The sequence below is a fragment of the Pelophylax lessonae genome (genome assembly GCF_965119305.1).
Source record: "Pelophylax lessonae genome assembly, chromosome: 5".
NCBI lineage: Eukaryota > Metazoa > Chordata > Amphibia > Anura > Ranidae > Pelophylax > Pelophylax lessonae.
In genome coordinates this window covers 231,692,452-231,719,016 of record NC_138772.1, presented here as the reverse complement: position 1 = coordinate 231,719,016, position 26,565 = coordinate 231,692,452, and the positions used below count along the sequence as shown (strand labels likewise).

The window sequence follows — 26,565 nt, the reverse complement described above, 5'->3', positions numbered from 1 at the left end:
TGGAGGAAGCTTGGCTTTCGAACAACATCCTGAAGCTCTCGACAATTCGCTGAGCCTTTCAGCACCGAATGGGGCATTCTGGAGTTACCCAACCAGAATCCTGTTCCACATTGCCATTGTAGTGGCCCACATCAACCACCAGAGGGAGGTGGGGGGGGGGCAGCACCAGGAGCTGCACAGCTCAAAGAAAAGTGGACCTTATTCTTCTTTGAGCATATCTACTCATTTATGCTCAAACGACCATCCACATCCCAGGCATGGACAACTGGCGGGTGAACGCTTCTCAGCTGTCAATGTCTAGACCCAGGGGAATGATCTTCCTCCATGGAAGTGTTCCAAACCCTTTGTCACAGGGGGGGGTCACCAAACAGATCTCCTGGCATCCAGATTCAACAACAAACTTGTCAGATTTGTCGGAGTGGATGCCCTGATGACTCTGTGGGATCAGGTCAGCCAGAATTTGGCCTTTAGAACCATCAAGGGGAAAATCCCAACCCTGGCCATTCTGTTTAAAGATTGCTTACCTCTCTAATTAAAGCCTTTGTTCAAAGTGTTCACATCACCCCCTGAGTATAATCTCCAGTGTCACTGTTCTCAACCAGCTGTCCTTTGAGTCTATCATGCATATTCACTTGCTGACCTCTGCAAGGCGGGTCTCTGATTTAGTAGCTTTATCCTATAAGGAGCCTTTCTCTATCGTCCATTGACAGACACAGCTCTTATGCTTCTTATACCATTGGGTTATTCTGCCCCCTGCAGGAGTAGTACTAGGCAGGAAAAAAAGCAATTCACAATGCCCACGGGGGCTGTTCCTATATGCATAACCCCACACACCCTGCTCCAGCAAGCCAGTTTGTTTCTGCCTAGTGAAGGAGTAGGACCTAGGTTTCCTGCTGGGACTTTGGTCTCAGTTTTTTATTCTTTTAAGAATATTTTGTTTTATTTCTCTTTACTCACTTTGCTAGCTAGTGTTCAGGGGGATCCTCCTGGTGATCTACAAGCAATGCCAGCTGTGGTTTTGCATTGGATAATCTAGATCCTTAAGGTCTCCCAGCCTGGCCTATGAGCGTGAGCAGGTTATAGTCCCGCACTAGGCCTCGCCACGACAGAACCCCCTTTTGGATGCCTCACTGGGACGCGACCACCTTGGACACCCTGATTTGCAGGCATGCCCCTCGGCTGGCAGCACCCCCACGCCGGATGGAAGGTGGTCTGTCCAGAGCGGAGCCCACCCGGTCCCTGGTATGGTGAGTAAATGCAGCCCCCCCGTCCCTTGGTGGTCTTGGGGGGGTGTGGGTCCTCTCCTTTTGATAATGGGACCTGGTACTTCCTAAAAGATCCTCCTGGCCTGTCAGGATACCTGGCCCTGTGCCCTACCCCCCTCTTCCTCCCCCTGAGGGGTGCTATAGCTGCGGCGCCTAGCTTCCTGGCGAGTGGGGGTGGAAATGGTACCTTTTCTTGCTTGGTCTGGTTTTAGATCCCTTTGCGGCCTCCTTATTGGGGTCCCCTACAGCATATTGCGCCGCGGGAGCTGTCATCTTTAGTGTGGGCAATAGAAAATTTTTCCCATTGATTTGTATGGGGCAGCCATTTTCCCTGTGCTTCCTATTGACTTACATGGGCAGCCATTTTTGTGTAGCCCTATGGAGCTAAGCAGGCAGCGTAACCATTCACATACCAGGCTGATGTCATATACTTTGACTCTTACTTTCCTGTTGCACAGACCAGTTCAGGAGGTTTTTTCTGAAGGTGGTAACGTACTGGGGTCTCTGTGGGCATATCCCTGCGCACTCTGCTATCTGTATATATTTAAGGGGGACTCCGCAGCCCGCGGTGATGGGCGGTGGGGACCGCGATTGGCGCTTTTAAAGTGGCAGTTCTCCTTTTTTTTCTGTTGCATTAATTATGGAGTCCCAGGCAGTAATTTCACCCTCAGACCCCCTTAGTGCGATTACCGGACCTTCCGGATCGCAGTTGCTGGCCGCGATTTGAGCAGTACTGGAAAGCCTGGCAACCAAGGTCGATTTTGTGATGAAAAAGGTTAATAACCGAAAACGGCCACTGCCTTCACCATCTTTGGTGGGGTCCTCTGATTCAGAGTCTGCTATTATCACCACTGACACCCCCCTCCCTGAGGGGTCACTGTACTTGCAATCGGATGGTAAAGAGGACCTATCCTCTTCAGCTGCAGCGCAGGAACGCGCTTTGGTGGAAGCTCGGATTGCTTCAGTAAGGCAAACTTTGAAAATGGCAGATGAGCCCATGCGTGCAGGGACACCGGTGTCTTTTGGCTACCGCAAGACCCAGAAATCAGGCAGGGTTTTCCCTTGTCCCGAGAATTTTCATGATATTGTTAATGATCAATGGCGGCGCATCAAGCACAGGCTAGTAGTACCTAAGCGCTTTAAATGCCGTTCTCCCTTTGCTGAGACGGTTTCCAACCGTTGGACGGTACCGCCTAAGGGGGATCATCCTGTTTCCAGGTTCAACAAATCCACTATAGTGCCTGTGGAAGATTCCCCGTTTTTCACAGATCCAGTGGACAGGCGGTGGAACCCCATTCCTGCCACCTTCATGTGTTGGCGGGTTCTAGCCTGAAACCGGTTTTATTGTCTGTTTTGGTATCACAGTCGGTTACGGAATGGGTGAAGGTTCTGAAGGGGAACTTGGATCCTGACCTAGTTCCCCAAGAGCTGATATAACTTCTAGACCAGATAAATTGTGTGTGATTCTTGCGTTGTTGTGGGAACTGGTTAATATTATAAAATTAAATATAAATATAAATTATTTATCCCTGATGCTGCTTGTATAGTGACTGGTACCTCAGGCAGTATGGATAATTATAAATTGGGGGAATACTGCACTTCAAGGATAATTATTATATAATTAGTATTAAATATGTAAAAAATTGGATAAATTCATAATCCATTAATGTTCCTTAATTTCCTGTGCAATATTTAGACCAACAATATATACATATATCCAATATCTTCAAAATTGCACATACATATTAAATATATTTCATAAAAAGTGCTCAGTAATTTCAGTGCAATCACTGAACAATAAATATATGGTGCATATATTATATCGTGATGATGTGGAAACTATAAAAATAAAGTAAAATAAAAAGTGTCTATATTATGATGCTGTATACCAATAATTAAATAAATCCCAATCTACATACAGATTTCATTTATTCACAAAAAAGTGCTTTGTGATTTCAGTGCAATCCCAGATACTATAAATATAAAGTGCGTAAAATTATTTCTGGTGCTGTGCATTCCTTCAATAAATACACAGTGCATATACTATAATGCTGTTTACCATTATCTAGCTAAAATAAAAGTGATTATTCAAAAGTGCTTAGTGCTGATAATTAGATAAACAGTGCTGGTTTGTTTAAGGTACAAAATATTTCATATGTTTCTATTATTTGATATTAATTAAGACAAGTCCATTCAATAAGTTGCTTCAGTGTCACAGGGAGGATTCTAGCATCCCAATCTCAGAGCCAATACACCTCTTCCACCTCTATAATGTGCGAGTGCTTGTCCTCTTCAGTGTGAATCACTTCTAGGTGTGCAAACCGCTCACCTTACTCCTGCATATAATACTCCTTGGTTATTTATGCCAGTATCGGGGCTTCACTCCTATTTCCACATAATTATCCTTCCATCCTTCTGCGGGACTTGAGCACAATTCCCAATCCATTGGAATATTTGTGGGGTAATGTCTGGCTCACATGTATCACTCTCTCCTCACTCCTGTCTCGCCAGTTTTACTATGTTTCTCAGAAAGAATTTTAAGCCTTCATAGTGTAGTATTCTCAGGTTTTATTAGATAAAAAACATAGTAACTTACAGTTAAAAACACTTAGATCTGCTTGTGCTGTTTGCCGCGGGGTTCGTTCGTATACCTCATAGCGTCACTTCCGGTGTATGTCTCCTAGTACGCCAGATGGCCCAGGCCCTGGTGTTCCTGTGTGATGCGTCCTTGGATGCGACTCCCCTGGTGGCCAGAGTGTCGGTTGTGGGGATTGCCTTACATCGCATGGTGTGGCTGAAAAGCTTGTCAGCTGACCAGGCTTCCAGGAAGGCCTTAACAGATCTTCCTTTCCTGGGAGAGCGATTGTTTGCCGACTCATTGGATGAGTTGATTAAGGGTCTGACTGGTGGAAAGAGTACTCTTCTTCCTCAAACCTCCAAAGGTAAAGCACCCCGTAATAGGGGGGCCTTCCTTCACCACTCATTTAAGTTTTTTTTATGCCTCCGGGGCGCAAGAAAAAGGTAAGCCATCTGGAGGGACTAAGAAGCCCTGGCCAGGCAAGCCTAGGACCAGGCAGGCCGGTTATGCGGACAAGTCTTCTTCAGCATGAAGGGTTGCTCTCACTTGTTTCTGGGTTTGGGGGGTGTTTGCGCTTCTTTCAGGAACCCTGGACTTCCTTTATTCAAGACAAATGGGTTCACAAACTGATTAGTTCCGGGCACAATATCGAATTTCGGTCCCGGCCAGCAGACAGGTTCTTTCAGTTTGCCTGTCTCCGGGTCGTTTAAAGGATCTCCGGGATGCTGTGCAGGTTCTGGCCCCGGTGTTGGCCTTGTTACGTTGCAAAGGGATTGCGATCCTGGGATATCTGGACGATCTCCTATTACGAGCAGACTCTCACTCAGCTCTGTTGGGGGACCTGTCAATTACAGTTCAGACCCTTCAGGAATTCGGGTGGACGATCAATTTAAAAAAATCTGCTCTGACTCCCTCAGTATGGTTGACTTATCTGGGGCTGACTCTAGATTCCGCCTTGGCGGGGGTCTTTCTTCCCTTGGAAAAACTTCAGAAGTTGCGGTGGGTGATCAGGTTGCTGTTGGACACCGATCAGTCCTCCCTACGGACTTGCATGAGAGCCCTGGGTCTAATGGTATCAACCTTTGAGGTGGTCCTGTTTGCTTAGTCTCATTTGAGGCCTCTGCAAAAAGATTCTTGCGAAATGTAACAGGGATCCATGGTCTTTAGACAAGAAGACACATTTGAGCCACCTCCCGAGGTCTGCTCTATCCTGGTGGATCCAGTCGCCAGCTTTGTGTCAGGGCAAGTCCTTCCTGCCGCTGTTTTGGACGGTGGTCACCACGGACACCAGACTGTCAGGCTGGGCTGGAGTGCTGGGGAAGCTCTGTGCCCAGGGGACTTGGTCGACTTGAGTCTTCCTTTACCGATCAATATTCTGGAGCTCAGAGGGATCAAGCTTTGCCTGTTCCACTGGAGGAATCGGCTATACGGTTCTCCGGTTTGGATGCAATCGGAAAATGCCACGGCTGTGGCTTACATTAATCATCTGGGTGGCGCCAAGAGTGTCCTGGCGGCCACAGAGGTGGCCGAGATTCTTCTTATGGGCAGAAGACAATATTCCAGCTTTCTCCACAGTCCACATTCTGGGTGTGGAGAATTGGCAGGCGGATTTCCTGAGTCAGGTGCTGGATCAACGGGAATGGTCCCTTCATCTGCAGGTGTTTCATCTACTATGTGTCCGGTGGGGAACTCTGGGGGTAGATCTGTTTGCATCTCACCTCAACAAAAAAGTCCAGAGGTTTGTGGCCAGGTCTCGGGATCCTCTGACCGATACCACAGACGCCTTGGTGGCTCCTTGGAGCCAGTATCGGCTGATTTATGCCTTCCCTCCGATCAAACTCCTGCCGAGGTTTCTCCGCAGGGTGGCGGTGGAAGGAATTCCAGTCGTTCTGGTGGCCCCAGACTGGCCTCGTCGGTCTTGGTACACAAACCTAGTAAAAATGGTTGTCGATCCTCCATGGAGACTTCCTCTGCAGGAGGATCTGCTGTCCCAGGGACCGATCTTCCATCCTGTTTTACGGTCGCTGGCTTTAACGGCATGGCTGTTGAAAGCAAGGTGTTGAGGGATAGAGGTCTTTCTGACTTGGTTATTCTTACACTTTTGAAGGCCAGGAAGTCAACTCCAGGAAGATTCATCATCGTACGCGGAAATCGTACATTTAATGGTGTAAATCGCTGCAGCTGCACCCTCGCTTGTTTTCTATAGCTAGGGTTTTAGCCTTTTTACAAAAAGGGGTTGAGCAGCGGGTTGGCTTTGGGCACTATCAAGGGCCAAGTGTCGGCCTTGGCTATTTACTTCCAACGTCCGTTGGCTACTAATAGTTTGATTCGCACTTTTATTCAGGGGATGCGTCATCTGGCTCCTCCGAGGAGATCCCTGTTGCCTCCGTGGGATCTCAATCTAGTTTTGTCTGTTCTTCAAAAGCCTCCTTTTGAAGAACATTAGGGAGATTTCTCTGCTTTCTTTGTTGCAGAAGATTGCTTTTCTGGTGGCAAATACTTCTGCCCGCAGAGTGTCTGAGTTGGCGGCACTGTCCTGTCGTTCGCCTTATTTGGTGGTTCACAGAGATAAAGTGGTACTCCGACCTAATCTGTCTTTTCTTCCTAAGGTGGTGTCGGATTTTCATCTCAATGAAGACTTAGGGAAGGCAGCGCAATGTCCTAAGCCTAAGCATCCCAAGGAAATTGCCTTGCACTCTCTGGATGTGGTTCGGGTGATAAGGGTTTATTGACGGTAACTGAGTCTTTTAGGAAATCGGACTCTCTCTTTGTTCTTACCGAACGACCTCGAAAAGGTTTGGCTGCGGCTGCTGCGACCATATCCAGATGGATCAGGCAGATGGTTGTTGAGGTGTATTCACTGAAGGGTCAGGTTCCTCCTTTCCCTGTGAAGGCTCACTCAACTAGAGCGCTGAGTGCCTCTTGGGCTTTTCGCCATCAGGCCTCAGTAGTGCAAATTTGTAAAGCAGCGACTTAGTCGTCTGTGCACAGTTTTACAAGATTCTACAAGGTAGATTTGTTGGCATCTTCGGATGCTTCCTTTGGCGGCAAGGTTTTGCAGGCTGCTGTTTCATAAGAGAATCATTTATTTCTCTTTAGGAGTTTTTTTCTTTCACGGTTGAGCTCTTGTTGTTCCTGGTTGAGCTTCATGTTACCCAGTTGGCTAAGTTTAGCCTTTAGAATTCACGTTTACTTTCTGTTTGCATTCTCCCCACCCCTCATGCCTACACTGCTTTGGGACATCCCAATGGTATATGAAGTATAAGAGCTGTGTCTGTCAATGGACGATAGAGAAAACTGGATTTTTGTAAGAACTTACCGTAAAATTATTTTTTCTTGAGTCCATTGACAGACCGAGCACCCGCCCCTCTGATATGGCGATAGTTTGTGTCTTATTTTCACTGCTTGCAATGAAACGGGTTTGCTGGAGCAGGGTGTGTGGGGTTATGCCTATAGGGACAGCCCCCATGGGCATGGTGAATTGCTTTTTTCCTGCCTAGCACTACTCCTGCAGGGGGCAGCATGACCCAATAGTATAAGAAGCATAACAGCTGCGTCTGTCAATGGGCTCAAGAGAAAAGGATGTTTCGGTAAGTTCTTCTGGTATTACACAGGGATAAGGTTGTCCTGAGACCTAAGATCTCCCTTCTTCCTAAGGTGGTTTCCTCCTTTCACTTACACCAGGACATTGTTCTTCTGCCCTTCTGTCTTGCTGCAAAGCATTCCAAGGAAATATTTCTCCACTGCTTTAAATTGGTTTGTGCTGTGAGAGTCTACCTCTTTGCTGCAGCTTTCTTTTTATCACCAAAATCACTCTTTGTTCTTCTTAAAGGTTCCCATAAAGGGCCCCCTGCCCACCATTGCTCGTGGGTTAGACTAGTCATCCTTTGAGCCTAAGGTCTGAAGAGTAGGGTTACTCCCTTCCCATTTAAGGCTCACTTTACCAGATGTATTAGTTCTTCATGAGCTTTTCAGCATCAGTCATCTGCTTTACAGCTTTGCAAGGCTGCCACCTGGTCTCCTTTTCAAAAGTTATACCACGTGATAATTCAGGTCTCTCCTGATGGTAAGGTTTTTGTGCTTAAGCTGCTTTAATCTGCTCTTTAAACTCTTATGTAGTCCTTCTTCTTACCTGTTGTTTAGTGGGTCGTTGTTTGCTGTGTTTGTCCATCTTCTCTGTTCCTTGATCTCCCAAATTTGCCTTTTTTTAAATTTAGGCTTGCTGGGAGTGGGAGGGATTATATAGGGGCTGTCCCTGTACATATAATCCTTGGTTAAGACTGCGGGACACCTAGAGAATAATGTAATTTCCAAAGTCATGCATTGCAGCACAACAGCAGATGAAGGAGAAACTCCACTATCGGGGCCCAAGTCAAAAATCTTGTTGTTCATTTATTTATTTTAACATTCTTTCTCTATTTTTTAATAACTTTATAATTTTTCATTGTAAAAACTCTATCTGACAAGTACACCATTAAATGGATGACTGCAAATGAACATTGCATTCAGAAGATGGCAGGGTTCATCTGCAGGCTTTTATTTTTGTCAAATGAGTCTCCAGTGTTGTCTGCTGGTTTTAAAGGGGGGGGGGCATTTATGAACATGTCCTCAGTACTGGGGATCATTCTAGGTAAAATGAATATACAGATTATGGGAGGGGGGGATTAACTATTACATACACAGAAACACTACATTTTTTTTATTATTTTGTAGATCTCAGAGAGGTCCATTTTGACCAGATAAATAGGGTACATATTATTATTATTAAACCAACATTTCTCTTTTCCTTCATTGACGGACACAGCTCTTCATCTTCATGACTGTAGGGTTATGCTGCCCCCTACAGGAGTAGGACACTAGGCAGAGAAAAGCTTGAGCATGCCTATGGGGCAGTCCCTGGAGTATACTCCCACTTCCTGCTATAGGTATTCAGTTTTTTCTGCCTAGTCAGGAGTAAGGACCTAGTTCATTGCTGGGATCTCTAGTCCTAGCAATTTTTTCTGTTTAAATGGAATTTTTTCCTCCGTTTATCATTTAGTTCCTGTGAAGTTCGGAATGGAATCCATTCACACAGTGGTGGCATCCCTACAACAGGGGGACTTTCTCGCATTCCATCGACATTAAGGACACTTACCTTCACATTCCCATTTGTATAGCCCATCAGCGCTTCCTCCGCTTTGCCGTGGGCGAGGAGCGTTATCAATCTGTGGCGTTACCTTTTGGTTTTGCCTCCGCTCCTTGGGTATTCACAAAAGTGTTGGCCCCAGTTCTAGCACTACTGCGTCAGCAGGGGATTGCGATACTGGGGTACCTGGACAATCTGCTTTTGCGAACAGAGTATTCGACTGCCCTGTTGGCCAACTTGGAGATCACTCTGCAAACGCTGAGGGAGTTCGGTTGCATTCTGAATCTTCAGAAGACTGTTCTGGTCCTGTCCATGAGCCTGGAATACTTGGGACTGACTCTGGACTCTGCCTCAGCCAAAGTGTTTTCCCTCTAGCAAAACTTCAAAATTTGCAAGAGGCGATTCGGCTTCTGCTGTCCAGCAGACGGTCATCTCTTTGGACTTGCATGCAGGTGCTGGGTCTGATGGTGTCCACCTTTGAGGCGGTTTCGTTTGCACAGTTCCACACAAGATCTGTGCAAAAGGAGATTCTGGTGAAATAGAACAAGGATCCATAGTCTCTGGACAATCTGATCGTGTTGAGCCGGAGCACGAGGGGGTCCCTGGTTTGGTGGCTTTGCTCTCCAGCACTTCTTCAGAGAAAATCCTTTCTTCCCCTGTACTGGATGATTGTTACCACAGATGCCAGCCTATCCGGGTGGGGAGGGGTCCTCTGCACAGATTGTGCTCAAGGGTTCTGGACTCTGGAAGAGTCCAGGCTACCGATTTAATGTACTGGAGCTCAGAGTGATCAGACTTTACCTGGATCATTGGTCAAATTGTCTACAGGGATGTTCGGATTCAATCAGACAATGCCACGGCCATGGCCTATGTCAATTACCAACGGGGCACAAAAAGTGTTCTGGCGGCTCAGGCTGTAGCTGGCATTCTAAGGTAGAACAGTTCATTTCAGCCCTTTCTACTGTGTACATTCCAGGAGTGGAAAATTGTCAGGCAGACTATCTCAGTCAACAGGCGTTAAATCAATAAGAATGGTCACTTTATCCGAAGGTGTTCTATCAGTTGTGTCTCTGGTGGGGGACTCCCAAGGTGGAGCCGACGCCACAGATGCCTTATTGGCTCCCTGGAATCATTATCATCTGATATATGCCTTTCCTCCTCTCAAGGTTCTGCCACGACCCCTGCCCAGGATTGAGGCAGAAAGGATTTTGGTCATTCTAGTGGCTCCAGACTGGCCTCGCTGGCCTTGGTGCGCCGATCTAGTAGGGCTGGTCACGATGTTCCTTGGCGACTTCCTCTCAGAAGATCTGCTGTCTCAAGGACCGATCTTTCATTCTGATTTACAGTCCCTGGCTTTGATGGCCTGGTTGTTGAAAGCCAGGTGCTGAATGATAGAGGGTTTTCTGAATCGGTGATTCCTATGCTTTTAATAGCTAGAAAATCTGCTTCCAGGAAGATATACCATTGTACTTGGAAGACGTACATTGCGTGGTGTGAGTCTCTTGGGGTTCATCCTCGCTCTTTTTCGGTGACTCGGATCCTGGCTTTCATCCAGCGGTGGGGTCGAGCAACATTTGGCCTTGTGTACCGTCAAGGGCCAGGTCCCGGCCTTGGCGATTTTTCTTTTAACGTCCGTTGGCCTCCCTCTCCTTTGTGCGTACCTTTCTCCAAGGAGTGAGACACTTGGCTCCCCCGGTGCGTTCTCTGCCTCCATGGCAGCGCGGTCTTGTTGTTCACCTTTATCTAGTGGTTCACAGAATAAGGTGGTTCTTCGACCATGTCCATCCTTCCTTCCAAAGGTCATCTCCGATTTTCATCTGAATGAAGACATTGTGTTGCCTCACGAATGGACCTTGCAAGGGGCTGGCTGCTTCTGCTGCGACCATTTCCAGATGGATCAGGCAGACTGTGGTTCGGACTTATTCTATTAAGGGTCAGGTTCCTCCTTTCCCTGTCAGGGCGCACTCTACTCGGACGCTTAGTGCCTCCTGGGCCTTCCGTAATCAGGTGTCAGTAGTGCAAGTTTGCAAACCGGCCATTTGGTCATTTGGATGTATTGGCATCTGCGGATGCTTCTTTTGGTCGCAAAGTGTTGCAGGCTGCTGTTTAGAGGGTTTGTCCTCTTTGAGGCTGTTTTTTTCAGGTGAGCTCCAGTTGTTCTCAGTTGAGCTCCATGTTGCCTGGTTAGCTATGTTTAGCTTTTGGGAAATTTGTTTTCTGCTGTTCCCACCCCTCATATTTAACACTGCTTTGGGTCGTCCCTACAGTCATGAAGATGAAGAGCTGTGTCCATCAAAAAACGAAAGAGAAAATTGGATTTTTGACTTGCCATAAAATCCATTTCTCTGATGTTCATTGACAGACACAGCACCCGCCCCTCTTTGGAGTTGTTTTTTTCTTCTGACACTGCTTGCTACAAAACTGAATACCTATAGCAGAAAAAGGGAGTATACCCCCAGGGACTGCCCCATAGGCGTGCCCAAGCCTTTCTCTTCCTAGTGCCCTCCTCCTGTAGGGGACAGCATAATCCTACGGTCATGAAGATTAAGAGCTGTGTCTGTCAATGTACATCACATAAATTGTTTTTACGGTAAGTCAAAAATCCCATTATTTTCTTTTTATAATTTTTTGCTTCTTTTTTAAGTGTATACTTTTTCCTATTCTCAGGAATCATTTTCTAGTTACCAAGAAGATGCTGATGACACAGATAATCTCTTCAGTTACAAAAGAAACCGGAATGAAATTGATGAAGCTGTTCCACCCACACCAGCTTTCCCTGTTTCACCAGAAACACTTTATGGTAAGCACAAATACATTAATGCTTATAATGCCTAGAAAATATTGACTTAATTTGTGTTACATAATCTTCTGTGGTGGTTGTTGTGGTCCACCATGGACACCCTTCACAAGTTGTGTTGCACTGTTGTCAAAATATGTTTGATTTAAGGTAGAACTGTGGCCAGGATTAAGCCAATTTAAAAAGTTACTTATTCTTAAACTCTGGAATGGTATTTTTACCTACAGGTAAGCTTATAATAAAGCTTACATGTAGATAAAATTATTATTTCTGTATTGTTCATTGACAGACGCAGTCTCTGTTCTTCTTAACAGTAGGGTTATACTGCCCCCTACAGGAGTAGGACACTAGGCAGAAAAAAAGTTCTGACTATGGCTATGGGCAGTCCCAGGAGGTATACTCCCTCTCTCTGCTATAGGATGTCAGTTTTTTCTGCCTAGTCAGGAGTAAGGACCTAGTTCCTTGCAGGGATCTCTGGTCCTGGCAAAAAGTTTTTTCTAGTTTGTTTTTTTCATCCGGAATTTTTCCTGTGAGATCTACAATCAACTAAGCCGGACTGGGCAATGGGCCGGATATATAGATCCAGTGGTCACCCCAGCCGGCCAGCAAGCACGCGCAGACCCCAGCTCCGCGCCAAGTTGCCGTGACATAGTCCCATCAGACGGGGACTGGCCCTGCGAGTTAAACGTCTCGCCAGGTCGCATACGACCGGGTCTAGGCCCGCATCACAGCGTTTCTATTGGCCCACAGCCCCTCCACTTCGGTGGAGAGGGGTTCTGTCAGGAGGTGGTGCCCGCCTATTCCAGGTATATTAAGTAATTGTTCCCCCCTCTCCCCCTGGTGGGTTTTGGGGTAGACGCGAGCCCCTTGTTAGGACAGTCCGACCCCTGGGTTCGTCTCTATCCTGTCGCTCACCCCCCTTACCTGTCCCCCCTCTCCCCCTCCTCCCCTCACTTTCTGGGGCTATGGGGCGCTTGAAGCTACCCTCGGGGGCTGGGCATCATGCCAAAGGAGAGATGGGAGGTTGCACCGCTGGCGACCGAATCAATCATGCGGGGGGGACTCGCCTGTCACTGCCAGGGCCCCCCCATACTGTCAATCCTGTCCAGGGGGCTGGGGGATCCCCTCGGGCCCCCCCCAGAAGCTCGGCGCCCATGTTTGTGTAGCCCGGCGGCCATTTTGCAGTGGATTCTCATTGAAAATCAATGACGGACATGTTTTTGGAGTCCCTAGAGGTTTTTTTTTGGCGGTGAAGCCCCTCCTCATACCCCAGTGCTGACACTCAGGTTTCCTTCTGATCGCAGATCGCTGCAGGCACGTGCTGTACAGACATCCTGGTGCATCTCTGATGCGGGTGGTGAGTCTGGGGGGTCTCGCTCTCTCTCTCTCCTGGGGATCTTCAGTGCCTTGTGCCTATCCTCTTGGGGGTGCACAAGGTTCCCCTTGTGTGACATGGACTCTGTGGAATATGTTTCCCCACCCGACCCCCTCTCGGAGGCCGCAGCTGTTCAGCTATTGCTGTCAAGCAAATGGTCGTCCCTTCTGACTTGTATGAGAGTTCTGGGGCTAATGGTGTCGTCCTTCGAAGCGCTCCCTTTCGCTCAATTACCCACGAGAATCCTCCAGAAGGAAATTCTTCTCAAATGGAACAAAGATCCAAATTCTCTGGACACCCATAGTCAGGTAATCAGGGGGTCCCTGATATGGTGGCTTCGGTCCCCGATGCTCAAACTAGGAAAATCCTTCCTACCCTTGTTTGGACCGTGATCACCATGGATGCTAGTCAGTCCGGGTGGGGAGGTGTTTTTGGCAAGCTTTCTGCTCAAGGGGTCTGGTTCCTTGAAGACTCCAGGTTACCCATCAATGTTCTGGAGCTGAGAGCGATCAGACTTTGCCTAGTCCACTGGACAAAGTACCTTCAAGACTGTCCAGTGCGTATTAAATCGGACAATGCCACGGCTGTGGCTTATGTCAATCACCAAGGGGGTACCAGAAGTGTCCTTGCGGTCTTGGAGGGGGCAGGCATCCTTCGATGGGTGGAACGATTTGTCCCAGCTCTTTCCACTGTTCACATTCCAGAAGTGGAAAATTGGCAGGTGGATTACCTCAGTCGACAGACTTTGGATCAAGGGGAATGGTCTCTCAACCCGGAGGAGTTTCAGCAGTTGCGCCTTCGTTAGGGCACTCCGGAAGTAGATCTGTTGGCGTCTCGAATCAACAGAAAAGTGCAGAGGTTTGTGGCCCGCTCTTGGGACCCTCTGGCAGACGCCACAGATGCGCTGGTGGCTCTGTGGGGTCAGTGTCAGCTGATGTATGCCTTTCCTCCTCTCAAGTTGCTGACAAAACTTCTTTGCAGGATCGAGGCGGAAGGGATTCCGGTCCTTGTGGCAATGGACTGGCCTCGCCGAGCTTGGTACGCCAACCTGGTCAGGCTAGTCGCAGACGTTCCTTGGAGACTTCCTCTCAGGGAGGATATACTGTCTCAAGGGCCAATCTTCCATCCTGCTTTACAGTCGCTGGCTTTGACGGCTTGGCTGTTGAAAGCTGTTGAAAGCCAGGTGCTGAACACAGGGGATTGTCTGCTGCAGTGATTCCCACTCTGCTTAAAGCGAGAAAATCGACTTCTAGAAAGATCTTTTCATCCTACGTGGAAGTTGTATTTTGCGTGGTGTGAGTCTCTTGGGGTTCCCCCTCACTCTTACTCGGTGGCTCGGATCTTGGCCTTCCTTCAATGGGGAATTGATCAAAAATTGGCCTTGAGTACTATCAAGGGTCTTGTTCGGCCTTGGCAATTTTTTTCCAAAGGCCACTAGCCACCCATTCCCTGGTGCATAACTTTATCCAGGGGGTGCGACACTTGGCACCTCCGGTGCGACCTCCGTTGCCACCTTGGGATCTTAGTTTGTTGCGGTCGGTTCTCCAGAAACCTACCTTTGAAAATATTCGGGAGATTCCCCTGCTTACCTTATTCCAGAAGGTGGCCTTCTAGGTGGCTATTGCGTCTGCGCGCAGGGTGTTGGAACTGGCAGCATTGTCCTGTCATTCCCCTATCACAGGAATACCGTGGTGCTTCGTCCGGATCCGTCCTTCCTTCCAAAGGTGGTTTCCAGTTTCCACTTAAATGAGGACATTGTGCTACCCTCCTTCTGTCCTAAGCCTAAACATCCTAAGGAATTTGCACTGCATACTTTGAATGTGGTTCAGGCAATCAGGGTGTACTTGGCGACTACTGAGTCTTTTCGAAAGTCAGATTCAATCTTTGTACTCACAGCTGGACCTAAGAATGGGATGCCTGCGTTTGCTGCGACTATTTCTAGATGAATCAGACAGACAGTTGTGCAGGCTTATTCAATTAAGGGTCAGGTTCCTCCTTTCCCTGTTAAGGCGCATGTGGTTCAGGTCTGCAAGGCGACTACCTGGTCGTCTGTTCATACCTTCACAAAGTTTTATAAGGTGGATATGCTGGCATCTGCAGATGCTTCCTTTGGCCGCAAAGTTTTGCAGGATGCCGTTTAAGGGTGTTTTAGTCTCCCTTGAGGGTGTTTATTTTTTTTTTCAGGTGGGTCTCATCTTGTTGTTCTGATGAGCTCTATGTTGCCTGGTTGGCTCTGGGTTTTTTTTTTTTGCTGTTCCTTCCCCAGAGATTTTATGGCACTGCTTTGGGACGTCTATGCTGTTAAGAACAGAGACTGCGTCTGTCAATGAACGATAGAGAAAATTGGATTTTTGTCTTACTGCAAAATCCTTTTCTCTGAAGTTCATTGACCGACGCAGTACCCGCCCCTCTATTTTGAGTTGGGTTGGTATTGTTTTCTCTGACACTGCTTTGTTACAAAACTGACATCCTATAGCAGAAAGAGGTAGTATACCTCCTGGGACTGCCCATAGGCGTAGCCAGAACCTTTTTTTTCTGCCTGGTGTCCTACTCCTGTAGGGGACATTATAACCCTACTATTAAGAAGAACAGAGACTACATCTGTCAATGAATTTCAGAGAAAAGGATTTTACAGTAAGACAAAAATCCAATTTTTTTCTTCTTACAAAGTTTATTACCGCTTTTAACAAGTAAAAAATAGACTTTAACCCTTTCAATGCCAGGTCCGTACTCTGTACGGACCTACAGCACTTCTTCCAGCCGTACGGACCTCATTCCTCCTCCTACTATAAGCTCATGGTCACTTCACTAATCATGAATTAGCAGAAATGTTTAGCAGACACTGCTGAACAAACTGATAGCTCTGATCTCCCCCCCCCCCCCCCCTCGCAAGCCTGATTCCCTTGTGGCAGCTATCGGCTTCCCTCCATTGCCCTCCCACCAGCTTTTTGTACAGAGGGATTCATTTAAAAAAATATACCCTGGGCTTTCCAACCCCCTTCCCCCCTTTAGTGACCCCCCACCTCCGTGGCGCCCCCTCCCTGAAGCTGCTGCTCGGTCCTTCATTCGCCCCCTCCTGCGGCTGCAGCTTATCTGTAAGGAATGGGAGAGGGAGGAGGGCTGGTAATCACATGCTTACTCCCCCCCCCGGTTTGTGACTCACCCTTCAGTGTCCCCCACTTCCCTGATGTTTGGGTGCCTTCTGCTCGCCACAGCTCTCCTTCCACCCTCCCCTGTCGGCTGTCGCACACAGATTTGTCAGTATGGAGCAGCTGCTGACAGATCTGTGAGGATTAAGAGAGGGAAGGGGGCTCGTAAACACTTTCTGACCCCCTTTCAGTGTCCCCCACTTCCTCAATGTTCATGCGCCCCTGCTGCTAGCACACCCCCCCCCCCCCCCCGCTTGCTGCAGCTGACAGATCTGTCAGGATGGAGAGCGGGGCGGGGGGTGGTAAATGTGTTTTGCCAGCTCCCTTCCTTTCATGAAAAAATACAGTCAGCGATCAGTACCGATCACTCCTGTATTCTTTCACCGATCACTCCTGTATTCTTTCATCACTAACATATAGTAAACTGTGTTTACTATGTGTCAGTTTGTGAATGAAACTATGTTTCATTTTATGAATCAACAGGAGTCTATACAGACTCCTTATCCATTCATATACAGTGCAGCTCAGGCTGCAGAGAAAGGGACTCTCTTCAGTCCCTTTCTCTGTTTCAAAAAAGAGACATTTGAGGTCTGTTTAGACCTCTGATGTTTCTCCAAAGCCCCTCCCAAAAAATTTAAAAAAAATATTAATAATAAAAATGAACCTGTACAAAAAAAGTAAACATTTTTTTTAAAAAACATAAGTCTAAATCTCCCTTGCATCTGAAGCCCAATCCATGTTCAGATCGCGCTCCATTGACTCTCAGTGGCAGTGAGGAAGTGTTGCTATGCCTCCTCACTGCCTGTTATAACCCCATTTTACCAACAAATGCACCTCAATCGAATGCATTGCATGAGGTTGCAGGGCATTTGTGGCATTTCACTCGTTGATATAAATGTGTAGTGTTTGGCGGACTGCATCACTACAAGTTGGGTCACCTTTTGGGTGCGAACACAGCTCAACTGCTCATTTTTGCCTCCTGCCAAATGCCCCCCCTCTTTAAGCTGCAAAAGGCAGTGGACAGGGTACTGATGCCGTAATGCTTCGCGCCCATGGCAAAGTTGACCCAACTTGTAGTGATGCCATCCATTGAACACTACACGTTCATGTCAACGAGGAAACGCCACAAATGCCCCTCAACCTTGTGCAATGCATGGGGCTAAAACAGACGGTGAGAAGGCGTTGCATTGCTTCCTCACTGCCTGTCAGTAGCCACTGGAGCACAATCCAAATGCGGATTGGGCTACAGTCTCAATCAGTAGCACCTTCTTTTTATTCTACAGGTCATGTGCAGATTGATGTGGGGGGCTGGGGATGACCCAGCGGTCATGGTGCATGTGGGCACTAATGACAAAGTTAAAGGTAGGTGGAGGATCCTTAAGAACGATTTCAGGGACTTAGGTAATAGATTGAGGAAAAGGACCTCCAAGGTGGTTTTCTCTGAAATACTGCCTGTACCTCGAGCCACACAGGAGAGGCAGAAGGAGATTAGGGAACTTAACAAGTGGCTGAGGAATTGGTGTAGGAAGGAGGGGTTTGGGTTCCTGGAGAACTGGGCTGACTTCTCAGTCGGCTACCGGCTCTTTAGTAAGGATGGGCTTCACCTTAATGGGGACGGTACAGCTCTTTTGGGGAGAAAGATGGCCACCAAGTTGGAGGGGCTTTTAAACTAGGAGACGGGGGGGAGGGCTCAGAAGTAGAATCAGTCAGGAGGGAGCAGAGGACTGAAGGCAGTTGTAGGGTCAGCAGCGACAGTAGGTCCACAACGCCAATCGGTAGGTCTGTGCGGGAAAACCTCAGACCAAACAGGAATAAACATAACCACCAATTGCGCTCAACTTCCGTAAAACTAAGAGGGGTATATGCTAATGCCAGGAGCCTAGCTAATAAAATGGATGAGTTGGAAATATTAGTACATGAGGAGGACATAGACCTTGTGGGAATAACAGAGACTTGGTTCGACCCCTCACATGACTGGCTGGCCAATATCCAAGGGTATTCGGTGTACCGGAAGGACAGGGTAGGAAAAAGAGGGGGAGGGGTATGTCTCTATGTCAAGAACAATATAAAGGTGATAGAAAGGAGTGACATTACGGAAGGGATGAGTATGGAGTTAGAATCTGTGTGGGTTGAACTCCATAGGGAAGGAGAAAAGGGGAAAGTAATTGTGGGGGTTTGCTATAGGCCACCTAACCAAGGGGAGGAGGTAGAGCTGGAATCCTTAGCACTAATGAGTAAAGTGGCAAAATTGGGATCAGTCATCATATTGGGGGACTTCAATTATCCTGACATTGACTGGGATGAGGGGACTGCACACTCACAGAAGGCCCGCCTATTCACAGAAACCTTACTGGATAATTACATGTCACAGTTGGTGGATTCTCCGACTAGAGAAAATGCAGTCCTGGATCTATTGATCACTAATGACCCAGACATAATCTCGGAGGTAGTAGTTCAGGACAACCTGGGCTCTAGCGATCACAGGATGATCACATTTAGTATAAATAACAATATAACAAGGCAAGTGGGGAACATAAGAACCCTAAACTTCAGAAGGGCAAACTTTCCAAAATTGTACTCATTGATGGAAAGGGTAAACTGGGACCAAACCCTGGGATCCCTGACCACAGAGGAAAAATGGGAATGCTTTAGGAACATATTAGGCAAAGGCATCTTGCAGTGCATTCCTATGGGAAATAAATTTAGAAGAGACAAAGCCAAACCTGGCTGGCTAAACCGTAGCGTTAAAAAACTTATTAGGGGAAAAAAATTGGCCTTCAAGAAATATAAATCAGAGGGCACTGTATTGGCTTTCGAGCAATACAAGGAGGCAAATAAGAAAAGTAAACACGAAATCAAAATGGCTAAAATCAACTTTGAGAGACAAATAGCGGAGGATAGTAAAAAAAACCCAAAGAAATTCTTTAAATATATCAACAGCAAAAAAACTAGGGCAGAGCATATTGCACACATAATTAGCGATGATGGGGGGATGGTTACAGAGGACACTGAAAAAGCAACCGTGCTGAATGCTTTTTTCTCGTCAGTCTTTACACAGGAAACGGAGGGGTACACTGACCATGACTGTATGGTTAGTAGTAATACACAGGATTTGCCACTATGGCTAACAGAGGGTGAAATCAGGGAAAGGCTGGATAAACTTAACACAAACAAATCACCAGGCCCGGATGGCGTACATCCGAGAGTACTCAAGGAACTCAGTAAGGTTATATCCCAGACCACTGTTCCTGATCTTTGCTGACAGTATTAGGACAGGAGATGTACCAGGGGATTGGAAGAAAGCTAACGTGATTCCGATATTCAAAAAGGGCCAGAGGCATATCCCGGGAAATTATAGGCCTGTCAGTTTGACATCAATAGTATGTAAACTTCTGGAGGGGATGATAAGGGACTATATCGTAGAGTTTGCTAAAGACAACAACATCATCAGCAGTAATCAGCACGGGTTTACAAATGGGCGTTCTTGTCAAACCAATCTCTTAGCATTCTACGAGGAGGTAAGCTGTGAGCTAGATAGGGGGAGACCAGTGGATGTGGTGTACTTGGATTTCGCTAAGGCGTTTGATACAGTTCCCCACAAGCGCTTAATTTATAAAATAAGGTCTGCAGGTATCGACAGCAGAGTTTGCTCTTGGATACGGAATTGGCTTAAAGGGCGTGTCCAAAGGGTGGTAATAAACAGCGCATACTCAGACTGGTCTGAGGTTGCAAGCGGGGTGCCCCAGGGCTCAGTCCTGGGACCAACCTTGTTCAATTTATTCATAAACAGCATTGAGGACGGGATCAGTAGTGCGTTATCAGTTTTTGCAGATGACACAAAATTGGCCAGGGCAATAACTGCACAGCATGAAGCAGATATCCTACAGAATGACCTGGACAAAATAATGGAGTGGGCAACGACATGGCAAATGAGGTTTAACGTGGAGAAGTGTAAGGTTTTGCACTTGGGGACTAAAAACATAAAAACACATTACACGTTAGGAGGGGAACCCTTGGGGGAATCAAAAATGGAGAAGGATCTGGGAGTCTTGGTTGATGATAGATTAGGCAACAGCATGCAATGTCAAGCGGCAGCTGCCAAAGCCAGCAGAATATTAGCATGCATAAAGAAAGGGATGTATTCCAGAGATAAGACTATAATCCTTCCACTTTATAAAACTCTGGTCCGACCGCATCTGGAGTATTCTGTCCAGTTCTGGTCGCCAGTCCTCAGGAGGGATGTGTTGGAGCTGGAGAGAGTCCAGAGAAGGGCAACTAAACTAATTAGGGGATTGGAGGACCTTGACTATGAAGAGCGTCTACAATCGCTCGATTTATTCTCCCTGGAGAAGAGACGTCTGAGGGGGGACATGATAGCAATTTATAAATATCTTAATGGGGATCCCAGCTTAGAAAAAAAGCTGTTCATTCGAAGGGATTGCATGAGGACTCGAGGGCATACAATGCAATTAGAGGAGAAGCGTTTTAACCACAGGCAACGTGGGGGGTTCTTTACTGTTAGGGCTACAAGATTGTGGAATTCTCTACCACAAGAGGTGGTTTCTGCGGGTAGTATGGTGGCTTTCAAAAGACTCTTAGACTTACATCTCAAGGATCAGAACATTCAGGGGTATGTGAGATGAGTACAGCCACACACACCTACACAGGTTGAACTGGATGGACTATTGTCTTTATTCAACCTCACCTACTATGTAACTATGTAAAATGTAAGGTTTGGGGGGTTTTTTATAAGCTCTGAAAACTGTAAGTTAAAATTAAAACCTCCAGATTTTTAGAAACATGTTTTTCACCATCCCGCAAAAAGATGTAATTTAAAATTGACAAATATTTGGTATTTATTACTGAATACAGGTTAAGTTTTTATATTTAGTAGGAATTTAGCAGGTATTTTGTAACGTTTGCTGTGTTTGAATCCCCTAATAAGGATTTTAGTGTATTTTTTGTGAAAATATTGTTTAGATAAACATTTGCTCAAATATTGCGTGGCCTAAAAAATAAGTAGCACCTTTTTTTTTTTTTTTTATCTACTGGTCATGTGCTTTCAGAAAATATATGGTTTGAGGGGTCTTTTTATAAGCTCTGAAAGCTGTAAGTGAAAAATGAAAACCTCCAGATTCTTTGAAAATGTTTTGCGTACGTTCGATTTTTACCATTTTGCAAAAAGACGCAATTTAAAATTGATAAATATTTGCTATTTATTACTCAATACAGGTTAAGCTTTTATATTTAGTAGGAATTTAGTAGGAATTTTATAAAATTTGCTGTGTTTGTACCTGCTAATGATTTTTAGTGTATTTTTGTGAAAATATCGCTTAGATAAACATTTGCCCAAATATCACGGGGCCTTAAAAATCAGTCGCACTTTTTTTTTATACTACCAGTCATGTGCTTTCAGAAAATATATGGTTTGGAGGGTCTTTAACAAACTCTGAAAGCTGTCAGTGAAAAATGAAAACCTCCAGATTTTTAGAGAAATTTTTGTGTACGTACGATTTTCACCATTTCGCAAAAAGTTGCAATTTAAAGGTAACAAATATTTGGTATTGATTAACTCAATAAAGGTTAAGCTTTTATATTTAGTAGGCATTTCACAGAAATGTTGTAACATTTGCTGTGTTTGTATCCGCTAATAAGGATTTTAGTGTATTTTTAGTGAAAATATAGTTTAGATAAACATTTGGGCAAATATTGCGGGGCCTTAAAAATCAATTAGCACCTTTTTTTTTATTCTACTTGTCATGTGCTTTTAGAAAATATGTGATTTGGGGGGTCTTTTATAATTTGTGAAAGCGGGTCTTTTATAATTTGTGAAAGCTGTAAGTGAAAAATGAAAAAGCTCTAGATTTTTTGAAAAAAATTTTGCGTACGTTCGATTTTCTCCATTTCGCAAAAAGACACAATTTAAAATTGACAAATATTTGGTATTTATTACTCAATACAGGTTAAGCTTTTATATTTGATTGAAATTTAGCAGGAATTTTGTAACATTTTCTGTGTTTGTATCCGCTATGGATTTTAGTGTATTTTTAGTGAAAATATCGCTTAGATAAACATTTGTGAAAAATGAAAACCTCCAGATTTTTAGAGAAATTTTTGTGTACATACTATTTTCACAGTAGGAATTTAGCAGGAATTTTGTAAAATTTGCTGTTTGTATCTGCTAATAATGATTTTAGTGTATTTTTAGCGGAAATATTGATTTGATAAACATTTGCGCAAATATTGCGGAGCCTTAAAAATATTCTACAGGTCATGTGCTTTCAAAAATATATGATTTGGAGGGTCTTTTATAAACTCTGATAGCTGTAAGTGAAAAATGAAAACCTCCAGATTTTAAGAGAAACCTGGATATTTACATTTTTAAATACGTTTGTCGCCATTTCACAAAAAGGCACAATTTAAAATTTACAAAGAATTGTTTTTTATTAATTCAATACAAGTTAAACTTTTATATTTAGCAGGAATTTTGTAATTTTTGCTGTGTTTTTTTCTGCTAATTATGATTTTAGTGTATTTTTAGTAAAATTATCGTTTTGATAAACGTGTGCAAATACTGTAGGGCCCTAAAAATCAGTAGCACCTTTCTTTCATTCTGCTGGTCATGTGCTTTCAGAAAAAAATATGAGTTGGGGAGGGGGGGGGTATTTTACAAACTCTGAAAGCTGTAAGCGAAAAATAAAAAAGCAAGGGAAATATTGCAAAAATGGACCACCCAGCTGAGTGAAGTGCGGGGCCTGGCAGCGAAAGGGTTAAAGACATAGTTTACCTTTACCAAAAAACTGCTTGTACAGATAAAGCTGTGCACTTACTACTTTATATTGTAGTAAGGTGTCATTTCTTCAGTGTTGTCACATGAATAGATATAATAAAATATTTTCAAAAATGTGAGGGGTGCACTCACTTTTGTGAGATACTGTATATATACTGTGTGTGTGTGTGTGTATATATGCTACTTTGAAATAACTCACTTCCCTGATTAGTTAACTATCAAAATCAAGGAATGAGAAAGAGTACTGAAGTGCAGGAAATAAATTTACCATTTAATGAATTCATACATATTGCACATACCTGTGGATAGAGTGCCTAGGTGTTTAACAAATAAATTTTTTAGTCACAGGAGTTCATTGGTTGAACTAGATGAACTTGTGTCGTTTTTCTGCTAGACTATGGATCACTGGAGTCTGTTAGTTGAACTAGATGGACTTGCGTCTTTTTTTCAGCCAGACTAACTATGTAACTATATGAGTGCACTTCCTTCTGCACTCTTGTGACCCCTTTTCAGCTGACAGCAGGCTAAAGCCTCTTGTCAGCTGCCATCATTCAGCCAGTCCAGGCTCAGGAAAGATCCCGACCATATGGTTGGTATAAGCCAAGAAGCCTGGACTGACACCTGGCTCCACCTCTCATCAATCCGCTGAGAGCCTGAGCCAACCTCTCCCACCTCCTCCACAGCCCAGCACTCCAGTGTGCTCTAGAGGGGAGTGTAGAGAGCTGCTAAGGGTCCATCCACAGGATGCGCCGTCCGACGAGGTCGTTCTCTGCTCAGCGGGGGATCGATCCGCTGATCCCCGCTGAGCAGGCAGATGACAGCTCCGTGTCCGCTCTGTGTGCGGAGACTGAGCTGTCAGATCCCCGCTGTCCTCTATGGGGGAATCGGATGAGAACGGACCGCCTGTCCATTCTCATCTGATCCCATCCGATCCGATTCGCTGGACAGGGTTTCCATCCGTCCGGATTTCACGGATAGAAAGGGAAGCGGATAGCAGCGGGTGTCAGGGGAGATGTCTCCGCTGACATCCGCTGCCCCATAGGGATGCATGGAGCATCCGATCAGTTTTTCAGGCGGATCTGATCAGATCTTTCGTGTGAAAGGACCCTTACTGACAGACACGGCACTCGGTTCAGAGCATAGTGGTAGAACTGAGCAATCAGTAGTGTTTGATCACTCAGTTCTCACTGCAGAGGCGGCGGGGGACAGATGCAGAATCAGATCCATGGTGCATCAACCTAGCTGAGTGCAAATGTTTTTTTTTTTTTTACATCCCGAACACCTCTTTTAAATCTTTTTTTCTTTGTTTTTTTTTTTTTTTTTTTTTTTTTACTCCTGGGAAAGATTGTCATCATTTCCTATCTCAGTGACAGTGGTCACCAAGGCAAAAAGTAAGGAGAAATATCTCCATACGGCTGAAAAACATTTTTAGCAAAATGGGTAAGGGCTATAACCTCTGGGTTTTTTTTTTTGTCTGCTTTACATTTGGAAGGATTAACAACACCTCCTCTCCCAGTGACTGTGGTCTTCCCAAAAGGGACATGCTTTGTAAATTTTCTCCAGTTAATCCAAAACTATAAAAAAAAAAAAACGAATGAAAATACGTAGCTTTTGACTAAAGGAGCAAGCACAACTTATTTGCACTTGATGCTTTCAGCTTACATATCAGTACAATTTTGATGCACCAATACATGTCTAATACTTCACAGGTGTCTATGTCATGTTTGAGCAATTTGTAAAAGTGCCCCACACACATACCTCCACATATTGGTATTGTATAGACAAGTAGCCTGGAAAGTCCAAGATGGCAGTGACATCACAGCCATCAGGTGAAACTACAGCCGTGGAGACACAGGCATCCAGCACACCCAAAAGTGTCAGATGCTATAGAATCCAGAATAAGGTGTACTGAAAATTGGAGTTATAGTTATGCTCATAAGTTTATAGACCTTTGTCAGAATGTGTGAAATGTTAGCCATTTTTGCTGCACCAGTTCCCCAAAACAGCTTGCTTACAAATGCCAAACAGCACCTAGAGAAGCCCCAAAACTTCTGCTCTAAATTAATTTGGAGTGATGAGACCAAAATGGAACTCTGTGGTCATAACCCTAAACACAGTGTCAACAAAGGCCTATGAAAGGAAGCATCTCATCCTTTCTGCAAAGCATAGAGATGAATCCCAGCTGTTTTGAGGGGGTGAAGAGTTATAGGACACAGTGGCACAAGAAATCTAGTCAAAATTGATGGCAAGATTATTGCAACATATTATCAAGAAAAATTGCACTCATCAGCCCAGAAGCTGCACATGTGCAACACATGACAGTGATCCCAAACATAGGGCAAAATTTACACTTTAGTGGCTGTAGCAGGAAAACAAAAAACTGTTGGGGTCTAGAGTGGCTATCGCTATCTCCTGACCTCAACCTGATTGATCCACTTTAAGGAGTTCTTGATAGACAACCAAGAATTTACAGGAGCTGAAGGTCTTTTGCCAAGAAGAATGGGTAACTTTACCACATGAAAAAAAAAAGGCCTCATTTAAAACTAATAATCATAAAAGACCACAAGCCGGCATTACTGCTACATAGGACAGCGTATGATATTAAGAAATAAGGATATGCAAACTTTCATAAATTAAAAGTGAAAAATGTGTTTTCTCTTATGTCCTACGACAGTCGCCGCCTACTCACACAGTCTTCACCAATGGGTATTGACTTCCGCTCCGCAGGAGTAGCTAGGCATAAGACTTGTTAGTCACAAAGGCTTTTAGCATAGACACACCCCTAGGGGCTGTCCCACTATTCAATACCTCCCTGCACCAGCATTCCCAACTCAGTTTGATTCTGCCTAGCTTCAGGAGTGGTCAGGCTTTCCTGTGCTGGGGCTACAGTCTCAGCCTTCTACCCTTTTTTTTATTTTATTTCAAAGTTGTTTTTCTTTGCTTTACTAGCTGTTGTTTTCCAGCTTTAGATAGGGATCTTCGGATGAAGATACATCTTGCGGAGCTGGGTATCGGACTGGCCGCCCTGGGTCTCCCGGGCTGAGGCTCAGATGGATCCCCAGCCTGCCATCGAGCGTTCGGCTATGGTTCGCCCTGGCACTATGAACGACCCATCCCTGCTCGCAGCAGGGATGCAGCCTGTGAGGTGGCTACCTCACTGGACGCCTTCTGCGGTTTTGTGCTGCAGTGTCCTGCGTCCCGGCTACGGCACTCCCTGTCATATGAGGACAGCGGTTTTCCGTTTGTGAAGGCTCCCCACGCCAACCGGTACGGTAAGCACCTTTCTGTGTGGGGACCTCTGTCTGGGGTGTCAGTCTATTTGCTGTGTGTTCCCCTCATGTCTGTGTATGCGGGCTCCCTGATGTGATCCCTGTGGGGGTAAAAGTTTTTAATCACTGCTATGTGGTGGGGACCCCTCTCTCTCTCCTGTGTCACCTTTAGGTGCTGTGAGTGCAGACATGTGTATGCGGCGACCGCTACGGCTGA

General features: G+C 45.6%; 1 protein-coding gene across 1 annotated transcript in view; it reads left to right on the top strand.

The window, feature by feature from the left end:
* Nucleotides 1–26,565, top strand: part of TNS3 (tensin 3) — a 504,601-nt gene that overhangs the window by 346,639 nt on the left and 131,397 nt on the right. The window contains exon 14 of the mRNA XM_082257842.1: nt 11,636–11,768. Within this exon, the coding sequence (XP_082113968.1) occupies nt 11,636–11,768 (133 nt within the window). The remainder of the gene's footprint in view (nt 1–11,635; nt 11,769–26,565) is intronic.